Genomic DNA, 21,937 nt, shown 5'->3' with positions numbered 1-21,937 from the left:
CGTGGGAGAGCTGAGGAGGTCTGGGTGAGGTGGTGTTGGTGGAGGGAGAGAAGGGGGGAGGGGCAGCGTCAAAGGTAAACTGATGGGACTGATTGGCTGGTGGGACGAGTTTGCAAAGCCCGGTGTTTTGCGCAGAGAGAAGGAACTCTGTCCCAGGGCTCCGTGCTCTGGGCAACATTCTGGTATTTGGAGATTTGGAGTTCGGAAGGCAGGACGGCTGGGATTCTCCTTTCCTAGTCTGTCTCTTAAAGCTGCTAAACAGTAGCAGAACTTGTCCCTGCACAGTCCCACGTGTAGCTCCGCATCGCAGTCTTCGCCGGTGGGGGAGGGGGCGGTGCGCAGACGCCCAGCCCATCCAGCGTTGGCCCGAGCCTAGCTGCCCGGCTGAAGCGGAGACCCTGGGTTTGAGGAGAAAGAGGGTCTGCAGGGCCACACCATCACCCCGCCGCGGTTCTGAAGCTGCTAATCTCATTGATCACAACCCCTTCCCCAGGGGCGCCGGAGCCCAGCCTGATCCCGTCCTCCCACCCACGACTGCGAGGGGGGCCCCAGGTGGGGGAGATACTTGGCCCAAGGCCTGGCTTGCGAGTCTGCCTCCGCTTCCCAGAGGCGGGACGGCACCCTGGCGACGCTGCCGGATGGAACCTGAGCCCAAGTAGCAAGGCAGGCGCCCGGTCAGGGTCCCACAGCATCCTGGCAAGGAATGGTAGTCTGACAGGGTTGTAGTGCTGGCTTCTTCCCAGGTTACTTACTCTTCAACCCCCATCTCTTAATTGGGGCCCAAGGGGAAGAGCTGCCCCGGGGGCACCGCGCTCGGACCCAGTCCCAATGCCGCCCTCAGTGCACAATGCTCTCCGACACTCCGCGTCGGGTTTAGGAGCTTGGAGAATGCAGGAAGGTTCGGGCGAGGGAGGCGGGGATGGTGCGTGAGCGATCAATAGCTTAGCCCGCTTCCCCCCGCAGGAGCTACCGCCCATTCCCCGTCCAGGTCCGCACCAGCTGGCTGCGGCCCCGCTTAGGTTCTAGCGCCAGGAAAGCGGGGCTGACGGGGGAGGTGCGGGGGAGCCCAGGACGCACCACCGGGCTCCATCCCCCAACCCACCCGGGCTGCGCCCAGGCCCCAGGATGCTCGCGGCTTTATGACAGTCCTCCATTAACACCTCCTCGGATTATTGAGGGGCTGAGCGGAGCCCCGGAGCGGGTGTCAGGGAGCTGGGCGCCGGCTGTGTCCGCGGTCCTCGTCGCCCTCCTCCCTTTTTCGATTTGAGGAAGAATAAACAGAAAATAAAAGACAGGTGGGGAGAGCTGAGGGTCAGGGGTGAGTTAATTCTGCAGGGGAGGGGAGGGAGGGAGGGGAGGGGAGGGGATAGAGAGAAAGAGAGAGAGAGAGAGAGAGGGAGGGAGGGAGAGAATATATTCATTTTCATTTACCCTTGTGCTTGTTTGAATTTGAATCAACAGAGTGAGTCGTCGTGGGGACCGGCCCGCACCTCTGACCACCGCCTCTGGCCCCGCCTCGCAGAGAAACATATTCTTGGAGGTGACATCTGACATCAAGGTAAGATCCCCTTTGGGTGGCCCAGGCGGAGCACCTTTCTGTCCCCAGAGCCCCGGGGCTCCTCGGAACCCTCCCGCAGGAAAGCTCAGATTGGCTGAAAGCCCGAAGGGTCCCTGAGTCTCCTCGCGACTTGCGGTTCCGAAGTGCCCAGCTAAAGGGAGGAGGTGCCCGGGGAACCCGGTCGGTCGGTACTCCCCTGCTGACGCCCGGCCTTTTTTTTTTTTTTTTCCCCCCTTGCCAGCCACGGTTAAGCGAGCGATCACGCCGGTCGCGGTAGGCATGCTGAACGGCACCGCTCTAGAGGCAGGTGAGTTTTGCGCCAGGTTCTCTGGCATTTTCCTTGCTGCTCCCTTTTCTTGGACCGGAGAGTGTGCAGAGTGGATAGTGTAGGTGCACACGTTTAAACACTCATTCGTTCAATAGGAGACGCGCGCTTGTCTTAAAATTAAACCGCTGGAAAATAGTCTGGTGCATTTTCTTGGCAGGCAGGCATGATTCCCCTCAAAGTCCTGTTTTCTTCCTTTGGCTTTTTCTTGAATGTTTTTGACTTTCGTCAGGATCGGAGTCAGGGCTCCGGACAGAGGTCACGGTGTCATTGAGCCTTGGGCAGTACTGGATGTGAGGCAGTCGCTCGTGAACCTTGGCGGGACGTCGCCTTGATGGAAGCAAAGGGAGGTGGGCCATGAAGACGGCCCCCCCTCCCCACCTTGTAGAGCTTAACTGCAAACTGGCTTCTTTCACATTGTGTGTGTGTGTGTGTGTGTGTGTGTGTGTGTGTGTGTGTTTGTTGTTCAACCCTAATCCATAGCAGCCGCTTCTGCGCGGAATCTCATCGGATGGCGCATAGGATTTATTCTTTATTTTGGGGCCCCGAGAGCTTCAGATTTCAGAAGCTAATATTCTAGACGTATTGGCCGTCCTGTGTGTGTAGTGGTGGGGGTGGGAATGGGGTGAGGGTGAATTGTGGCACGGTCCAAGGGGGACGTAGGTGTGAAGGTAGTCAGCAGCTGGTGAGAGGCTTTGGCACCCAGGTGTGGGTAGGCAAAGAGCACGCAGACCCAAGGGCCCGGAGCCCTTGGTCCCAGTGAACATTGAGCAAGTGTGCCTATCTCCAAGCTGTAGTGCTCCTCCATCCCCCAGCAACGAGGCTTACTCTCAAAGTCTTGAGAGACATTTTTTTTTCCTCGTAGAAGATGCGCCCCGAAGCAAAAATTTGTTTCCAATGTGCAGAGAAAAGCCAAATTATTTTATCCGTCATCTGCTCGCCTGGGGAGCCAAGACCCGCTGGCACTACACTAAGGGGGAAGCTGGTAGTTCCACACATCGCTGACTTCTCTCGCCCCTTGGCATGCTTCCTGAGGATGTCCAAACAGTGGACACGATCTTAAGAACTGCTCCTTTTCCTACCAACTGTGGTCATAAGATCTGGAGGAAAGCAACTCTACGTCTTGCTGATCAAACTTGAGGCAGAATTTGGGAGATCAACCTCCATAATTCAGGTCTAAAGACCTTAAGTCATGTATGCTTTAAAAATGATGTTTTCCTCTCAGTCCTGAGCCCCAGCAGCTATCTGATCAATGCATTACATCCCTTTACTTCCCCTCTCCTGAGGAGCTGGACTGAGCTAAGGTTCTTTTTCCAGGTGGGATGGCCTGAGCCCAGAGTCTCCCTGTCTTTCATGGAAATGATATAGTCAGAAACTCTAAAGCTCACTAGAGTCCAGTCTTGCCCAGTCTTACCAGTACTCAGATGTATGCTGACAGAAAGTAAAGAAAGTAGAGTCTAGTGGATTGCACCATTGGGAGCTGGCTATGGATCTACCCCAACAACTACTACTAATGCAATGAATTTGGAGAGGAGATTCCAAATCCTATTGGCAAAGTAGGCCAGACAGCCCCCATACTGTGCACCTGTCCATTGATGGAGGTGGGATCCTGGTCTTTGGAAATGAAAATGTTTCTGCTCTAACTTTTATAGAACACACGCAGCCATTCCGGCGCACACCTTTAGTCCCAGCACTCGGGAGGTGGAGGTAGGAAGATTGCTGTGAGTTCGAGGCCACCCTGAGAAGACAGTGTGAATTCCAGGTCAGCCTGGGCTAGAGTGAGAACCTACCTCAACAAACAAACAAACAACAACAAAAAACACTGCGAAGATAAACTTCCTTACTCTAGGTCTCAGCACCTGGGCTAGGAAGGGTGAAAGACGCAAAGCTACAAAGATGCTGTCCTCATTTTAAATGCTTAGAGTACTTTGACTGTGAAGGGGAGGAGGAAAGGCTTCTCCAGGTATCTCTTAGGGCTTCTAGACAGAGGGTTAGGATACTTCAGGCCAGGCACCTAATTCTGAGTTCATCCCGCCCTCTGCCCCTTTCTGAGTAACTGAGGAGGAAGGAAGGGATGGACCTATGGGGAACCATGTCTGCAGAACTAAAGGGTACCTCCCAAACTCGCCCTCACCCAGCTTTCCCCAGACTTCCTGCACTCTACCGGCAGGAAGAATCCTGGCACTTCCCTTCTTTATGGACATAGCCAATCACTGTGGGACTAGGAGCTTACAGCCTGAGTTTTCTAGAAAGAGTAGTCATAACTAGGTTTCAGCTAATTGCAGGAGGCCCTTGGTCCTGCTGTACCCCATAGCCGATTTAAAGATATATGTGGATTAGAGAATTGAATGTGCGATTGCTGGACTTGCAAGGGTTCTATGCTTGGCTTTCCTGGAGACTCTTCACGAAGTTCTGTCTGTTTCCAAGATTTTACTTTTCTAAATTAAGCTCTCCTTCCTGAATTTTCTCACAAGGAAAAAGTTATGTTTTTTGTTTTATTCAATTTTTTTTGTAGTATTCTTGATGCGTAGGACCAAAATCCATCAACCAAACCTAAATCTACATACCTTTATTTTGAGAGCGGGGAAAGAGCTAGCGAAGAAATTAGCAAAGGTGAACGGCGGTCCTGTATTTACTCTGTGCGTGGGGCTTCTTTTAGTTAATTGACTGCTGTTCTTCCGGTAGACCCCTCTTCTTTTTCCTCCTTGGGCTCTGAGTCAGTTTAACTGCCGACTTGTGTGAAGGCAATCTGCCCCCTTTGTGAGAGGACCTGCTGTCTCTGAAAGGGCCCCAGCCCCCAGCCCTCCTTGAGACCCGTAGTGTGTGCACGTGGGTTTGAAAAGCTCATTGATTTCCATCCAAAGGGGCTAATTACATTACTTACAGTAAATAGCCGCCCTGCTGTCAGGTAGGGCTGCCAAAGCGAGGGGGGGGGGGGCGTCGGCAGCTTAGTTCACTTGATTGGCTTCATTTTTGTGTGAAATTGTGTTTTATGAGCTGTATTCTGGCACCCAGAGGACCTTAAAAGCGTCCAGTCTGCAAATAACATTATTTTTGACCCTGAGAAAAAAAGGAGGGGAAGCTGTGGAGGTTTGAGTTTCATGGCAGAGGCGACCTCAGTAGCCTCGGAGGGTGATACTCTGGGACAGGAAGTCAGGCTGCAGCACCAGGGGTGATTTCCTCCTTCCCTCAAGTCCTTTCTCCCCCTTTCAGTTCCCTCTTTCCTCCTTTCCTCCCTCCCTCCCTCCCTTCTTTCCCTTCCTTCCTTCCTTCCTCCCCATTCGCATGTTTCCTCTATGCTATTTTTCCCCTTCCCTTATTCCTCTCCTTCCTTTCCTTCGTTTCCTCGCTTCTTCATCTTTTCAGATTCGTCTACAGCTCCACGTCGGGCTTCCCCGGCGGAGGGCGGCGGGCCTGCTGCCAGGCTGCGCCCCTAAAGTGTCAGCAAACGTGTGGGGCGATGGAGAGCGGTGGGGCACTGGCTGGCCACCGGGCCAAGGAGCCCAGAGCGGCGGGGTTTCCTTTAGCTCTCCTCCAGGTTAAGTTCCCGTGGCCGCGCCTCGCTCCACGACCCTAGTGGTCCTCTGGCCGTTTCAATGAATAGACAATATCAGAGTATTGTGGACACTTTTTAATGGGACTGGGGAGGGGCCGCGTTAACGGGAACAGAGGGCGACAGAACAATCCCACCTCTTGTGAGGAGCAGTCTGCCGTTCTGCCTGTCAGTTCTCACCTCCCCTCCTCCACCGCGAGGAGCCCCTTTCACACTCTCCCGAGTGTGCGGTGCGCCCACTTTTACAAGTCTCCCATCTTGCGAGCCAAGCGGGGTCAGTGCGCTCCGGGGCCGACGCCTAGACCTACACCCGCGGGCGCCGACCTCACCCGAGTCCTGGAGTTCAAGTGCACGTTGACAAGTTCCAATCTTCAGAAGTTTACCTTTACACTGGGATTGGGTGAGAGTAAGCCACTCCAGGGTCACGGTTTAGTTGCACACCCGCATCTACAAGACCACGCCTGGCTTTTGCACTCTAATTTTCCAAAGAACACCTTTTTGCCCCCAGCCCTCCCCACCCCCCCGCCAAGAGTAATCTCTGGAAGGTAGGTTCTCCACGCCCCTTTTCACGTTGGAGGACGCCCCAGCGCTGGGTGTATCCCCGCCCTTAGGGAGGGGAGACGCAGAGATGAGCCGTCTGGCTGCGTTTAAAAAGTGAATGGAGGACTAGAGGATTGGGGAGGAAAGGAGCGCGCGTTAAACAAATCTCCGTTTCAGCGAAGTGCTTGAATGTCTGCCCAATCTTTGTACATTTTGAGGAATGGTCCTGGAAACTGGGGATTAAAAAAAAAGTTTGGTGAAAATCTTCTGCATACCTCCGGGCAAAGCTCAAGTCTTGAACTGGGATCAAATAGGCGGACTCTGCCTCTTGAGCCAGGGCAGGGACAATAAGTGCTCCAGTACCCCTTTAAAACGTGACTGCTGAGAACTCTTGGAAGGATGTGTGCAGCGTGTGTGTGTGTGTGTGTGTGTGTGTGTGTGTGTGTGCAGGCGCGAGCGCGTGTTACGGGGAGGTAAATGCCCCCTCCCCCTGCCTCCTCCCTCTATCCCCCCCCACCCTTTGTAATGTTTGTCACTGCTTGCCCATCACCAGGGGGTTGAGAGGAGTATGACAGGTCTTTGTTGTCTGAATAAAAATCCGCCGCAGCTCCAGGGAGAGGACTCCTCCTACTAAATTATCAAAAATGGGCTGGCTTTAGTCTCTTAACAAATTGGACACAGCTCCGGCAGGAGCAGTCCCCAACCCAACCTACAGGCACTGGGAACTTGCAAGCAGCCAGGGACTGCTGAAAATAGCACTTCGTTTTCTTTCCTTGTTTTCAAAACTATTTTCTTTCTTCACCAGATTTTGTTTTCCTCCCCCCCCCCCCCCCCGCAGTTGTTTTCCATTAGTAACTCGATCTCTGAGACCAGTGAGATTCGCCGTCTCCGCTTGCCTCCCCTCCACCCCTGGCTGCTTGTTTTCTGCACATCTCCTTTAGGGAGCCACTGGAGCTCCCCCACCACCACCCACTTTTCTTCGCTGTCTTTTTTTCCAGTCTTTTCCTCCCAAGTAGATTCTTTTCCACTCTGTCTGTAGCTTTCTACGTCTCTCTGGCCCTCCGTCCCCTCTGCGCTCCACCAACGCGCGTCCCTCTGCGCTCTCCTCTGCTCTTTCACTCGGATGATCTAAGAGCCCCGGGCGTGTGTTTATGGAAATAGTAGGGTGCCGAGCAGAAGACAACTCGTGTCCTTTCCGCCCCCCAGCCATGCTCTTCCACGGGATCTCCGGAGGCCACATTCAAGGCATCATGGAGGAGATGGAGCGCAGATCCAAGACCGAGGCCCGTCTGGCCAAAGGCGCTCAGCTCAACGGCCGCGACGCGGTAAGGAAGGGCCCCGCGGCTCCGTCCATCCATCCCAGGTCCCGGGTGGTGGCTTTTAGGGACCTCTGCTTGCGGACGTAGCTAGGTCTTTTCGGGTCAGTTCAGGTCTACGGGGCTAGAAAAGGCTTCCTTTCTGCCACGAACGGTCCCAAACTCGCTACACTCGGTCGTAGCTGTTCCTGAGCGGGACAAGCCCACTCTGATCCCCCACACCCCGCTTTTCAGTCCCGGCGGAGTGCGCAGCCCTGGGGTGAATGCGCGTAGCAAGGGCAGAGTTTACCACGAGGCGTAGGACCCAGCCGAGCCGTCTGGACTTTGGGGTCGGAGCTGTGGAGTAGACTGAACTTTCCTAGCTGAGCACCCTATACCCAGAGACTGTCAGAGTTGCGGGCATCGGGGTTCAGCTATTTCCTCTGTCCACATAAAACTGAATTTAGTTCCCATGCGGGGCGGGTGTCATGTGTACGGGAGAATTAAAAAATGTGAAGGATCAGCGCCCAGTCCAAAAACAAGAAGTCTGTAACCCCTAAATGAAGTAATCAACGACCTCTGTTATTACAATTTATAAACATCAAACTTATGTCCTCTGAAAAATATTAGTAATCTAAGTACTTCCCTCGCCCTTACCATCTGGAAGGAGAAAACGACAGAAGTCTCCGGAAATGATTCTAGGAGAACAGTGCTGTGCAGACCCTCCACATCTCACGTGCGATTGCAGCCCAGACTAACCCCGAGTCCGCTAGCAGGCCTGCGATGTTTTGGGGCGCACCAAATAGCCAAGTGGGTGGATGTGTCCACATTTGCAGCACCAATTCAGCAAGGAATATAGGACGAAAGTGAACTTTTCCATTGAAGGCCCTTCAAATTTTTGTGGGGAAGCCCGGCTGGTCATGCCTGCAAGTCTTGAGACAAAGATTCAGGGACTAGCTTCTTTTCCTCTTTTATCGTTATCCTTTTTTTTTTTTTTTTTTTTTTTTTAAGGAAGATTAAACCAGGCGCTGGGATCCTCAAAGTGGGTGGCACCGCTGCTATTGGTAGCCTCAGATGGGACCTAGGTGGGAAGCTTCATTTGAGTATCAAAACTTCAATACAAAGATGTGCAGTGTCTTTGCTGGAGCCAGTAAAAGCCAGTCCCCTTGCAGAAGGGACTGCACCGGGTCGGTTCAGAACAGTCACCTCATACTTTTACTAGAATCAGGCCCCATAACCTTGAGACTTACGGAAGGGCCGAATCTGCTAACTGTATCTCGATCACAATGAGAGTAACCAGCTCTCCTTTGACATTGATTTCAACACTGGCTACATAAATTTAGAATATATAATTGTAGTGTCGTTTGTGCGTAAAGAATTTTGTAGTGCAAGTTTTCTACTTCCCAATAACAATTACTGTTGTTTTAGTTAGTTTTTTTTTTTGAAAAATCACAAATGTTATTGTTCAAATTCAAGAACTTTCAGCAAACTAGTCAGTAGGTTAACGGGATGGTTGGGGTGTATTAGGTTCACAGGACCCGGAGGAAGTAGATGTTGTCCAGGCAGACAGACACCAAAGCGAGAGTCTTTTCAGAGGGAGAAATTGCAATTGTTTCTCTGATCTTTGCTTTTGTGTTGTGGCCCCTGACATCCTCGGTGAGCCGGTCTGCGCCCTGAGCTTCACTGCCTTCTGGGGGAATCCCGCGTGGTGCGGCGTCGCCCCAAGGACCCCTTGGACTTGCAATGTGCTTGCTTCGCAGGGCATGCCCCCGCTGAGTCCGGAGAAGCCGGCTCTGTGCGCTGGCTGCGGGGGCAAGATCTCGGACAGGTACTACCTGCTGGCTGTGGACAAACAGTGGCACCTAAGGTGCCTGAAATGCTGTGAATGTAAACTGGCCCTGGAGTCGGAGCTCACCTGCTTCGCCAAGGACGGTAGCATTTACTGCAAGGAGGATTACTACAGGTACTTAGTCTCCCCGACACACACCCCTCCCCCACAAGTGCACTTGGGCCCACCTGCCCAAGTCCAGTCTGTGTCAATCCACCCCACCAGCACTCTTTGAGGATGAGTAGGAAGGGATATCCAACTTGTAGAGCCTTGTCACTGGATACCATGCGCCCCCGGCTCTTCACAGCTCAGCTGGCCAAACCTGAAAATATCTGGGGAGCAAGAAATGGATAGGTCTCCCTCTAACTCGGGCGATCTTGGTTGCCCCGCTTAACATGAATTGGGCAACTTCCCAGCTGTGAAACTGAACTAGTGGCCAGGGTTGCAAAAACCTTGTAATGACTATGAAGAAGGGACACAGGCTACTGCGGACACCCTTCACTCACTTCAGAGTCCCCCTGTAACCACGTGTAGGATCCCTCAGGGGGAACGTTCCACAGAAGGCGCTTAATGGTTGCTGGGCACGGTGTACTAGACCTAGCTTGTCTTTAAGCAGCAAGAGCGGTGCTTAAAGAATACTCATTCCTCTGCAAAACTGCCTCCAGTCTGTTTTCAGGCACACGCATGCATGCAGGAATAATCGTACCATTTTTGATTCATAGAATAGTTTGCCATCCACAAAGACCAAGCTGTTCCCTTCCTATTGCAGTTTAGCATTCTTTCTAAAGTGCTGTGAATTAGCTAATTTTGATTGCTTTATTTTAAAGATTGAAGCTGACTTTTTGGCTGTGCTGACTAATGTAAAGAATACCTTTGTCCGGTTCACCGAACCACAACAGGTCAATAAGCTAATAAAATTGATGTCTGAAGTGGCCCCAAATTTCTTGTCTTCCATGAGCCTTCCCAAGTCTTATTCTTTGGCCCCTGACCAAGCCCAGGTGCTGGGGATGTAAGATGATCCCCTCCTCACATCAACTGGCTCTCTGATTGTTCTGTTTGTTTCCAGAAGGTTCTCTGTGCAGAGATGTGCCCGCTGCCACCTTGGCATTTCGGCCTCAGAGATGGTTATGCGTGCCCGAGACTCTGTGTATCACCTGAGCTGCTTCACTTGCTCCACCTGCAACAAGACTTTGACCACAGGCGACCATTTCGGCATGAAGGACAGCCTGGTGTACTGCCGCGCCCACTTCGAGACCCTCTTGCAAGGAGAGTATCCGCCGCAGCTGAGCTACACGGAGCTGGCGGCCAAGAGCGGAGGGTTGGCCTTGCCTTACTTCAATGGCACTGGCACTGTGCAGAAGGGGCGGCCACGGAAGCGGAAGAGCCCAGCGCTGGGAGTGGACATCGTCAATTACAATTCAGGTGGGTCCCTACTGTTACCCATTTCACTGCCTAAGGATGATTTAGCAGATCCAGTTTTGGTTCAAGATCCTGGCTGCAAGACACTGCAATGCCCAACATGACCCAGATCTCAACAAAACTCCCTCTCAGTCTGAAGGATGCAAAAGAAGGAAAGAAGAAGAGGGAGAGGAAAAGAGAGGGACCTTTACTGGGGTTGTAGAAAAAAAGAAAGAAAGAAGAAAAAAAGAAAAGAAAAAAAGACCTCCCCCCCAAATCATTTATAACCATGGGGCTGTAGTGACTTCCCCCAAACCAGCAGAGCCAAATCCTTGTTGCCCATTAGTTAATGAGCCCATTAGTTTCTGGCTCCCAGTTGGAGCAAAACAGCCCTAGGGCAATTCCTTTGTCGGAGCCAAATTATAGATCCTGGAGGAGGTTTTACTAAATACTGAAGGAAGGGGGAAAAAAAGCTTGAGAGCCCAGCCCCACTCTGTGGTTACCAGCCTGAAGTTAATCAGCAACACAGTTGGCAAGAGTGTTAAAAAACGGAATCCCTGATTCTGGACAACAGCAGCTGTAGGGTGGGACTCAGTCTCCACAGCTGAGCGGGCGGTGGGTCAGGGTTTTCACCCAATATCCTCACTCTGTCTTGAAGCCTGGCATACTGACCCCAGCCAAACTAAGGGACCACCAAGTCAAGCCCACTGAGGAGTGTTAGTTCTTTCTCTAGTCACACTGGTTTGTCCTCTGTCAGTCTCCCAAAAACAACAGGCAGCAGACAGAGAGAAGTTATTTCCTTGTTTTGGGACACACACCTATCAGCCACCAATCTTTCTCATGCACATATATCCATTTCTTATTACTGGTCAGTCTCCACCTTCCATCACCTAGGTAAGGAGGTTGGTAGGCCCTGTAGACCTTCATACTTCCTATGAGAAGGACCGAAGCTCTTCTGATGAGCTCCAAACACTGGGGAAAGGTGTTCCAAGAATGTCTTGGCTGACTTCTGGGAAGGACCTTGACCACTCTGACTTCCCAGGCCCAGGCCTTGACCTGCCTGGGAACTCAGCAAAGAGGAGCCTGCTCAGGTCTGGGAGCCCATTCTATTGGGGAGTATCTTAGGGTAGCAACTACATGCTTAGTACATGAGCATATAGATACACTGGCAAAGCTGGGGTACCCAAAACACATACTGTATCCACTTTTATCTTCCAGTGTCCAGTGCCTGGTATCTGGTATGGTGTGGGATGTGTAGCTTAGTGACAGAAGAACAGTATCCAGCCAATTAAATGATCTGCTCAAGGTCACACAGCTAGTGTGAACTTTGAAAATTAGAGTCTTGCTCCACTCCACAGTCAAGTTTTCAGGGGTAGCCAGCAGGATGAGCAAGCTCCTTAAGCTCATCCCAGGTTGCCTCCTGAGTTTCTCTTCCTAACTTAGAGCACATGTTTTTTTGGTTGGGTGCAATGGTGTCATCTCAAGGAACAAAGGGTATGCACAACTTCAGGGAGGCTGCATTTGTTCTTAGCAGGTTCACATCTGGGCCACTGCTGGGCCAAGGGAAAAGGGCCAGTGTGCTTCTTGTAAACTCTGCAAGGGTTATATGTATGAGACCAGTGAGAGTGGCCTTAGGTTTTGCCAACCCTAGGTACTGGCCAAGACCAGGATCTTGCCTCAGTCCCTGATGTGATGGGCTAGGGCTTTGCTTAGAGGGCCACTATGCACAGTCCTTCTTCTCTTTGATGCCTGGTTCTGGGTGCTGGACAGTCAGGGCACTAATTGTTCTTTTTTAATAGAAGATGACATTGGAATCTAAAGCACTTACCATACCTTAATGAGGGGAGTGGGGAGGGATGTTTTGGAGAGAGGAGAAGTCCAGAGGGGTGATGACTTTAGGCTTAACTTCAAGGAAGCCTGATTTTCTTTTGCTTTATTTAATCTAATTAAGCTAAATTGGGTTTTACCTTAGATCACACTTTATGTTAGATTTAAAGAGCTTTAAAAATAATGGACTTCAACGTCACTTATTTTTCTGAAATTAACTAGGGAACACGTGTATTTCTTACAAAGGAAAAAAATGTCCCTCAGAGTTGGTTAGATCTGTAGATTGCAAAGGAGAGCCACTGAAAGCTGTTAAGAAGGTTGATGAAAGAGAAAATTTGCCGAGGCCACCTTAACCTGAACATCCACTACAGCCTGTTAATTTCCCCTTTATCTTTTCTGGACATAGTTCTTTTACATTAAATGAAGACAGTCTAGAGGAATTGGTTTAAAATGTCAACCAAAAATCAACCCCCACTTACAACAAGTGTTTATAATTCTAATGCCTGTTTGTTTCATGATCCTGGGAAGAAATCCCTCAGCAAGTTAAAAGCATGTTACAATATACAAAATAAAATGCACCTATAGTTTAAACTCATCATTATACTTTTCTTTGGATTTTATATCACTGTTTCTGCTAAAATGTAATATTTCATAAAAGATAGCATTATCATGATCCGTAGATCCATGGATCCATGATCCATGAAATTTAATTTATACAACCAAGTTTTCAAAAACATATGCATAAAACATATTTACCATACAAAGGCTATCAAAGAAGAAGTGAAACTTTGCAGGTCACTTGGTGCTTGATACAGGGTAATGCCTTATGGAAATGTTCTTAATTTAGTTTATAACTTTGTATACATTACTCAAACTCAGTATATATTTCTGAAAGACACATGAAAAGTTTATATGAAATGCTGGATTGAAATAAAACTCTCTAGAAATGAGATTTGGTCCAGGGTCCTATTTGGACGATTACTTATTAGGACACTAAATTTTTTGCCATTTCTTAAAATCTCCCTTTGGTTCTTTCTAAACTTCTAAGTTTGTTAAATTAGCCTGGCACTGACCCCTAGTGGTCTCCCAGGAATCACTTAATTCTCAGAGGTTCCAAACCCTTCAGAACAAACCTCACATTAGGTGACTATCTTCATAAGTGACTGAAAAGAAAATATTAAAACATTGTTATTAACTTTAATAATTCCAGATGTGTACTTTCAATAGGATGTTTTCAATGATTTAAATAGAGTTATTTATTCTTATAACTCAGGGGGAAAACACTCCTAAAGCCTACAAATCAATGGTGTGGAAACACAATCATTTGCAAGTTTACACAAAGCATTTGCCATTAAACACCAGTAATGTAAGATAGTTAACTGACTTACTCTGTGGAGGAAATATATTTCTCGGCTAGCTCCCATAATATAAGTGCTAACATAGCCACATGAAAATCATATATCATAATATCTGTTAATAAAGTCCTGACTACCTATGTTCTTATACACTTCATATAGAATCAAGTCCCCTATAATTCTATTTAATGCACTAAAATGTCATGCTGAGCTTTAAATAAGCAAGAATAGACTCAGTAATACTCAGGAAAGCAATTCCATCAAATCTTACTGCAATTATTTTTCATAAAATTCATTTTTAAAGATGAATGGTTATATGGACAAATTGAGAAGCACGTTCATGTTTAAGAAATATTGCTATGAGAAATGTGGAATGGATAAGTGCATTGTTGAAGCATTTAATTAAACCTTCTGTCCCAAGTGTAATATTCAGCTGATGTGTTGCTCAAGAAAAGTTACTCACATATGATAGGAATGAAATCTTACTTGAAGTAGCCTCCAATGACTAGCAAGTGCAGCTTTGACCATTTTCTTGTGGGTACCTTCCTAATCTGCCTCTGAAAGAGAGCTCAGTTTGCTAGAAATAATGATTTTATAGTAGGTCCATGAGACTCTGTTTCATCCATTTGAGAATATAAAAGTGCAATTCTGTATACTATCTGAAGTTGATATGTCCCTGTTGAGATGAAATAGGATCGAATGTAAAATATATTCTTTCTGTTATCTCTGGATATACCATACAATTATGATCAGCTAAAGAAGCTCATTGTCAATGTTTAAATGTCTGGATCTAACATGGATTCCAATCAAAGTTGATTTGATGTTGTACTAATATTAATTTTTAATTTTCTTGATAAACAAAGGGTTTAAACTCATGTTTGATGCGATTCCTGCCCTTGCGTTTGGCTCAGGAAATACAAGGGTGAAGATAATACAACCTTTTCAAAGAACTCACCTCCCACTTGTTCTTTCACCAAGGATATCTTCCAAGATACATGTCTTATGAAAATGCAAAACGTGGAGACCATTTGTTCATAATTTGCCTTATTCCATTTGAGAGTTTCTTGTTAAATAAGTTTTGTATGCATCAGATTTCTTGGTTGGTAACTGTAAAACTTCTGCATACATGCTGATTTGCTGAACATCATGTGCATATGCACATTTTGATTTGTTTGATGTTTTAAAAAGTAATTCCAAGCAGAGCATAATTGGAAGACATTTTTCAAAGGCAGAATGGAAGAGCTAATTTTAAGAAATACCTCATTTTTTTCAAGACTAAAGATTTCCCGTGCTGAATGACATGATCAGGTGGGTTTTAAGTAATACACAGGGGTCATCAGGTATGAATATATATCCAATACCTATATGAAATAGAATTATAGAAAAAAATGAATGTACCTATGAATTTGACAGGCTAACTAGGCCAGTAAATATTCAGCAAAATGTTTTCATTGGGCTGGAGTGATGGTTTAGTGGTTGAGCGCTTGCCTGTGAAACCTAAGGACCCTGGTTTGAAGCTCGATCCCCCAGGACCCACATTAGCCAGATGCACAAGGGGGTGCATTCATCTGGAGTTTGTGTACAGTGGCTGGAAGCCTTGGCGTACTCTCTCTCTCTCTCCCTCCCTCCCTCCCTCTCTCCCTCCCTCTTTCTCTCTGTGTCTGTAGCTCTTAAATAAATAAATAAATAAACAAAAAATTTTAAAAATGTTTTTATTTTATCATCACATTTCTTATGCAGAGCCAGGAAATGGCCCTTTTAAACATGTAGCTTTACATTCTAAGAATGATGTCTCTTTAGCTGGTTTTAAAAGATGATTTAGTTTGCCCTTGGTGCCCAAGAGGGCTTTGCAAGAGCTGAAGATGCTATCCCCTTGCTGCCAGGCCAATTGGTGGCACAGCTCACATACCTCACTCACACTCACCAGAGCAAAAGGGGCCAAGATCTGAGCATGGAAATAAGCACCGTCAGTGTCCATCAACTGCAAGCTGTGGGGCGTGCTTTAGGCATGAACCAAGTGAGGAGAAGGCTGGGCTGATTTTCTTTCAGAAATATTTATTAGAATAATTCCAAGGGAAAAGCATTTTCTTCCTGGCACAGCCTTAGCTAACCACTTCTAGCTAAAATCCCTCAAACATACTGTTATGATTCCCTAAGACATTTGAGAAATTTTCATTTTCTGATACCTTTTCCAACTACTTTCTTTTTCCTAATCAAGAATATATCTAGGATTGTAAGAAAATGGTTAAATTTGGAACGGATATAGATCCTTCTTGTTGGGACCTCTCAGAGAACTTGAAGCTTGAGATCTGACATACTTGTTGGTATATTCACAGAACATTCATAGGAAGTAGTGTCCTCCTGCCAATCCAGAAACAAAAATGCATCATGATGCAGGTATTCATAAACCTTTTAGAAGAGAGTTTCTCTTACTTCTGGAGGCTGCTTCTATTCACACTTCTTACTTAGAGCTATTTATTTTCACAAGGTTTTCTGTGAACCACCAAGCTTTCTCTAATATTTTTTATTATAGAGACTTCAGTTGTGTCCAAACAACACATGAGTTTAGCTGACTTCAGCAAATTATTATTTTTTTTGGTAGCTATTGTTCATAACTGGGTCGATGGCCTTTGACTGCTGCTCCATAGACGTGTCATACAGGCTGCACCATTTCAGCCAATGCCAGATTTTCTGAGCAGTTGTTTCTTCACTGTTGTTGCAACAGGTTGTAATGAAAATGATGCTGACCACTTGGACCGGGACCAGCAACCTTATCCACCCTCACAGAAGACCAAGCGCATGAGAACTTCCTTCAAGCACCACCAGCTTCGGACCATGAAATCCTACTTCGCCATCAACCACAATCCAGATGCCAAGGACCTCAAGCAGCTTGCTCAGAAAACAGGCCTGACCAAACGAGTTTTGCAGGTAAGACATTTCCATCATTGCCTGCACATCCATCTCCTCCCCTCCCCTTGTCAGTGATTAGTTCTCTTCCCTATTAGCTTGAGACTGATATTTCCTATTCTGTTTCTTGCTAGTTGACATCAGTATTTTCCCTACAGGAGATACTGAGATTTTGAGATTTTGCAGGGCCTCCTGAAGGGCACTCAAAAAGGGGTTCAGGACCTTTCAAGTTTCTCCCTCACTGCTGTGCAAATGCCACTGAAGTTGCTTGGACAAACTTATCCTCTAAAGATCTCCATTCACATTGGGTTCAGTGCACCAGCGTCCAAGGGACCTGCTGTACCAGTCAGCAAACTCTGGGCAGCCCATTCACATGCTATGATCTTTCAGAGTCACACAGATCCCCTACAACGCCTGAAAAGTGATAAGTATGGCCACCAAGCAGTTGGACCATGTATCTCTCCATTTTAACAAGCCATAATGAAAAACTAGGTGCCATTTCTGCTGTCCAATTGCTTTTCCAAATACATCGTGAGTATAAAATGATAATAGGTTGCTGTGAGTGACCTGTGATCTCTAACTCCTCACTGGAGGCATTTTCCATTCTGTCTTTGGCTGTTTGGGGTCTGTGGCCCTGGAAGAGGTTTTCCTGTCTGAAGAGGTCTAGCCAGATGTTAGTCATGAATAGCTCAAAGTGTCTTTCAGTGATGGCCCGTTCATACGAGTGGCTCCTACTTGAGTGACTCTGTTTCTCCCCATTCTTAAAACAGCAGTGGAGGGATGGGGGTCCCCTCCCCTCTTTATTTCGTGCTTTTGTCTCCTTGGTTTTCCCACATCAGCAGCAGTTGTCACAGGTAGCACTGGTTAATGCTGGGGAGGAAACCTGTATAGTCGAAAAAGAATAAATAAATCTATTAGACCACTTCAATTAGTCTATTATTAAAAGAAGAAGAAAAAGCCCAAGAAAAAACAATTATATTTAAAAGAAATAGATCAAAGAAAAAGAAGGAATAAAGAAAAAAAGAGAGAGAAAACTTTAAAAAAAAATCGATAAAGAAATCAATTGGGATTGGTTTGCAGGTTTGGTTCCAAAACGCACGAGCCAAATTCAGAAGGAACCTTTTGCGGCAGGAGAATGGGGGTGTTGATAAAGCTGACGGCACGTCGCTCCCGGCGCCGCCCTCCGCGGACAGCGGCGCTCTCTCTCCACCCGGCACTGCGACCACTTTAACAGACCTGACCAATCCCACTATCACTGTAGTGACATCCGTGACCTCTAACATGGACAGCCACGAATCCGGGAGCCCCTCACAAACTACCTTAACGAACCTTTTCTAACATTGGTTTTTTTTTTCAATTCTTCCTCCTTTTATTATTATTTTAATAATATTATTATTTTATTATTTACAAGATTTCCCCCCCAACCCACGAGATATCTGGGGAATAAAAATAACAGCTTGCTGTGCAGCATCTGCAGACACTTGGCAAATGAGTTTACAGTATTGTCTCTAAGTGAGCATATTTTGTCGAAAAGTGTATTTGGATTCATTTTCTTTAATTAGGTCTTTCAGACAGTTGGCAAGGGGGAGTTTTTGAATCATTCTATTAAGTGCCTCTTAAAATTGTATGTTACTTATTTCCAGGATCTCGAATAAAAAATGAATGGTATTATGATGGCTAATTATGTTCCTACTTCAATGATTAGGTTACTAATGAACTAAATAGTTAATTTTTAAATCTTCTATGTGTGGTTGTGAAACTAAAAATTTTTTATCTTTAAAAAACTTAAAGCTAAAATGTATTGAATAATATTACTATTTCAATTTGAATGAGGAATATGATTAAACAAAAGCATTAATAATATTTATTTTAAATTGTAATGGTTAATCAGGTAGACAACTTAGCCCACGAATGTAACTTTTCCTGTTGTTTGGGCTCTACAATCCCCTAAAGCTTTTTCATTTAGATATTTGTTTTACAAAATTAAAAAGACGTACTTAAAACTCCCTGTACATACATGAAAATCACATAGCATTTGAAATTCTATACTTTTGAACTTCTAATGCTTAAAAAAAAAAAAACTCTAAGACCATTCTTTCTATCTTATGTTTTTTCCCCTAGGGAAAATGGAAATAAGCAAAATATAATTTTTTAAGGAGCCAAAAAATAGTATAATTAATTAATTGGCATAATTAATTGGCTTCCACTGTGCTATGATATTGTATCTGATATTCTGTATAAATAATGCATTTTTAAGAAATCAACAATGAAGTTCTTTGCTTTTCCTTTCTTTTGTTTCAGCACAAGTTGATTTATGTGTTTAAAAAGAACTTCTAACATTAGAGATGTGAAGTTATGAGTTTTAAAGTACATAAACTCAGAAGCCTTGTGGATGCTGATCTGAATATATTTCCTAGTTTACAGTAGCATTTTTTTCTTTTAATTTAAGGTTAAATCTTAATGGTCTGGGCAGTGGTGAATGTTCATCTGTACACTTCTGTTGTAGTTAAATACCAATTAGAGTGTGGATTTCCTAAACAAAAATAAAAAAGTCAAGATATATGTCTTGCTTTAGTGGATTGTTAAGAATAACTTTGCACATTTTCTCCACTTTTTTTGGACTCCTTAAATCTCCTCTGGTGGTCTAAGTGGCTGTTTAATAGGTCTTAAAGGTGTCCTTCTGGCTGTATAAATGTGTGGTTACATATTGACAGTTCACTGCCCACATTAAAGTGCATTATTGTAACTTTTGCTCAGGGTCTTTAGAAAATTAGCACAGAAAGTAGCTTATTTTTTAAAAAAAAAAGATGATGGAGGATAAGTTAACACTGTAACAGAAGAAAGGTGTGATTGCCATTATATATTTAACAAGTGTGGTTATCATCTTCTATGGAGCTTAAATCTTGACTTTTCATATTTCTATTGCATTTTGGGCATTTATCACTAACCAGACCAAACAACCTTGGTAAGGCTGAGATCTTATTAACACACTTTTACAGGTAAAATATTGACACTTATAAATTTTGTTCTTTGACAGAACAATATATGGTACTATAGATCTACTTTATTAAGTAGACTAATTATAACTCAGTTCTCCTATGTGCCTTATGATATAACTTGGAAGTAAGTTTGTGAAAAATCAGGATATAAGTGTTGTTTGTTAAATTAACTGTTTAAGCCCTTTTGACACCTCACTAGTTTTGTACTGTTTTACCTCTTATTTCTGAAACTCTTTTTATGGTGTATCCTGTTAGAGGGGACAAACATGTCATAGAAAGCAGTTGTGCACTCTTTCAATATAGTTGATAAAATTCAATAATCTTATATATTGAGCTTCGTGTTTATAGTACAGTAAGTGGTCTAGCAAAACTGTCCATGTTCCTTTGTTTATTGATAAATGCATTGTATAGAAACTATTTCCCCTAAATATTTATGGACCAAACAATTGTGATATATCCTATTAAATTTGTGTGAATAAACCATTTTGAATCTAAGGAGTTTTATTTCCTACTGAATTTATTTAAGTTTTACCTTACTAGTGTGTTTTCAATATCTATGTGAAAGCTATTAAAATAGTATTGCAAGTTAAAAAAATTCAAACATACAAATAGCTTTTGGATTTCCAAACTTCTGGTTCATATGAAATGCACACACCATTGCATATGCAATGTAATTTGCTCTCAAGTTACCTTTAAATATATGTGCTTTTAATAAAAGTAATGCCCCACTGATTTGACTCAGTCCAGTTCTTAGTATAAAAAATAAATTAGCAGATTAGCGATTGCATGAAAAGAAACATTAAATATGATTAAGATTTAATATTAGTTCTATTGAACACAAATGGATATTTGTAAATCTAAATAGAAATTGCAGACCCCTAAAAGCCAAGTTGCTCTGTAGTTAATAAATTGTCACTATGATTTTTTTCAGGGAGAACAAATCTTGGGGCATTACAGCCAAACATCCCGACGTTTGAAAATTCCCTAAAGTATTAAAAGAAGGGGAAAAGTTTGATCGGAAATCCACTGCAGTGAAGACAAAGACACTATTAGGTTATGATAATCATACATTTAAAAGTTTATTGAGCCAAAAGAGAGAGAGAGTGAGACTTAAATGTCATTTATTGAATATCAACAAAACCTCTGTTCTTTATGATGTCTGACAAAAATGAAGGCTTCAAATTATGTGGTTAAAAAAAAGAATTAGATAAACCACATATAAACCAGAGCAACCTGGTAATAATATACCCTCCCCATATTTGGAGAAATTATTATTGAAAAAATTCCCACACAATTGTCAAGCATAATAGTTGTAAAGTCAAGTCCAAAAACGTTCATTTCACCTGCTTGCTAATGAGTATTAGTCCTATTTGTTGATGACATTTTCCAATTGTAAATTCAAAGACAAGCTTTCACTCATTTGAGAGTGTAGGGATCAAAATTCAGTAATTTTAGTATTATTGTTTATTGCTTCCTTTTTAAAAAGAAGTCTCTGCATGCACTTTTCCATCTGTCACCTCTAGTGTACATCTCTGTAATGATGACTTATCTTTGCTGTTTCTTGTATGATAAATAGCTTCACTAATAAACATTTTATTTGATGCAAACATAGTTAACTTCATGTTAAACACACATTGTTGAAATTAATTTTTGAACAGTGTCTTAAAGAGGCAGCACAGTATGTCTACAACTTGTTATGCCTAGGGAAAAAAATCCACACAATATCATGACGTTAAGTTCTGGTAGTTCAAGGTAAATTTACTTTTTTGGATTTTCATTTTTCATTTGTTATATTGAATTGACACATATATTTAAAAAATAAAAGGTAAGCCAAAATTACAACAAAAACTAATCTCCAAAGAAGTTGTTATATAAAATTTCAGCAACTCTTTTTAGATTATTAGGGTAAAATCTATAGATTCTCTATGAGTTTACATATTCACTATGCAATTAACAAATTTTTTGACCTGTACAAATGTATTCTGAGCTATGAAAAAGTCAGTATTCATGTAGTTTGGATTCATTTGATTTTAAAAATGAAAGAGCATTGGGAAAGAAAAATATTTAGGAATGAGGTTTCTTTTAATTATTAAAGGGAGTACTTGAAAAGAACTTTTAAAATTTCTCCTACTTAGCTGTATATCCAAAGCATATGTTAAACAAATTAACATATAAAATACTTTCCAGAAAAATTTTCATTATGATGAAATTTTTATTATATACAAATAAGCCCTATGTAAATGATGCAAGTTTTATGAATGACAGACAGTAAATATTTCACTTACATATATTTTCAGAAGTTTGAATGTTTCCTTAAATGTTTTCACTTCCTGAATACTAGAAAAGAAAAAA

At 44.4% G+C, this 21,937-nt stretch overlaps 1 protein-coding gene across 4 annotated transcripts; it reads left to right on the top strand.

Moving 5' to 3' along the window:
- The first annotated feature begins 1,460 nt into the window (after window positions 1–1,460).
- On the top strand, window positions 1,461–21,299 carry Lhx9 (LIM homeobox 9). Of its 4 annotated transcripts, none has more exons than XM_004659532.2 (7): window positions 1,461–1,558; window positions 1,800–1,865; window positions 7,183–7,301; window positions 9,032–9,234; window positions 10,166–10,521; window positions 16,405–16,607; window positions 20,517–21,299. In XM_004659532.2, the coding sequence occupies exons 2-7, from the start codon at window positions 1,838–1,840 to the stop codon at window positions 20,571–20,573; spliced, it is 966 nt and encodes a 321-aa protein (XP_004659589.1). In that variant the 5' UTR covers window positions 1,461–1,558; window positions 1,800–1,837; the 3' UTR covers window positions 20,574–21,299. The 4 variants fall into 4 exon arrangements, with proteins under 4 accessions (XP_004659589.1, XP_004659586.1, XP_004659588.1 ...); XM_004659529.2 differs by lacking the exon at window positions 20,517–21,299 and adding an exon at window positions 17,667–17,924; XM_004659531.2 differs by lacking the exons at window positions 1,461–1,558; window positions 1,800–1,865 and having other exon boundaries at window positions 6,701–7,301.
- The last annotated feature ends 638 nt before the right edge of the window (window positions 21,300–21,937 follow it).

Source organism: Jaculus jaculus, chromosome 1 (assembly GCF_020740685.1).
Source record: "Jaculus jaculus isolate mJacJac1 chromosome 1, mJacJac1.mat.Y.cur, whole genome shotgun sequence".
Classification (NCBI taxonomy): domain Eukaryota; kingdom Metazoa; phylum Chordata; class Mammalia; order Rodentia; family Dipodidae; genus Jaculus; species Jaculus jaculus.
Note: the sequence above shows the minus strand (reverse complement) of the source record. Positions and strands in the feature narration are given on the sequence as shown.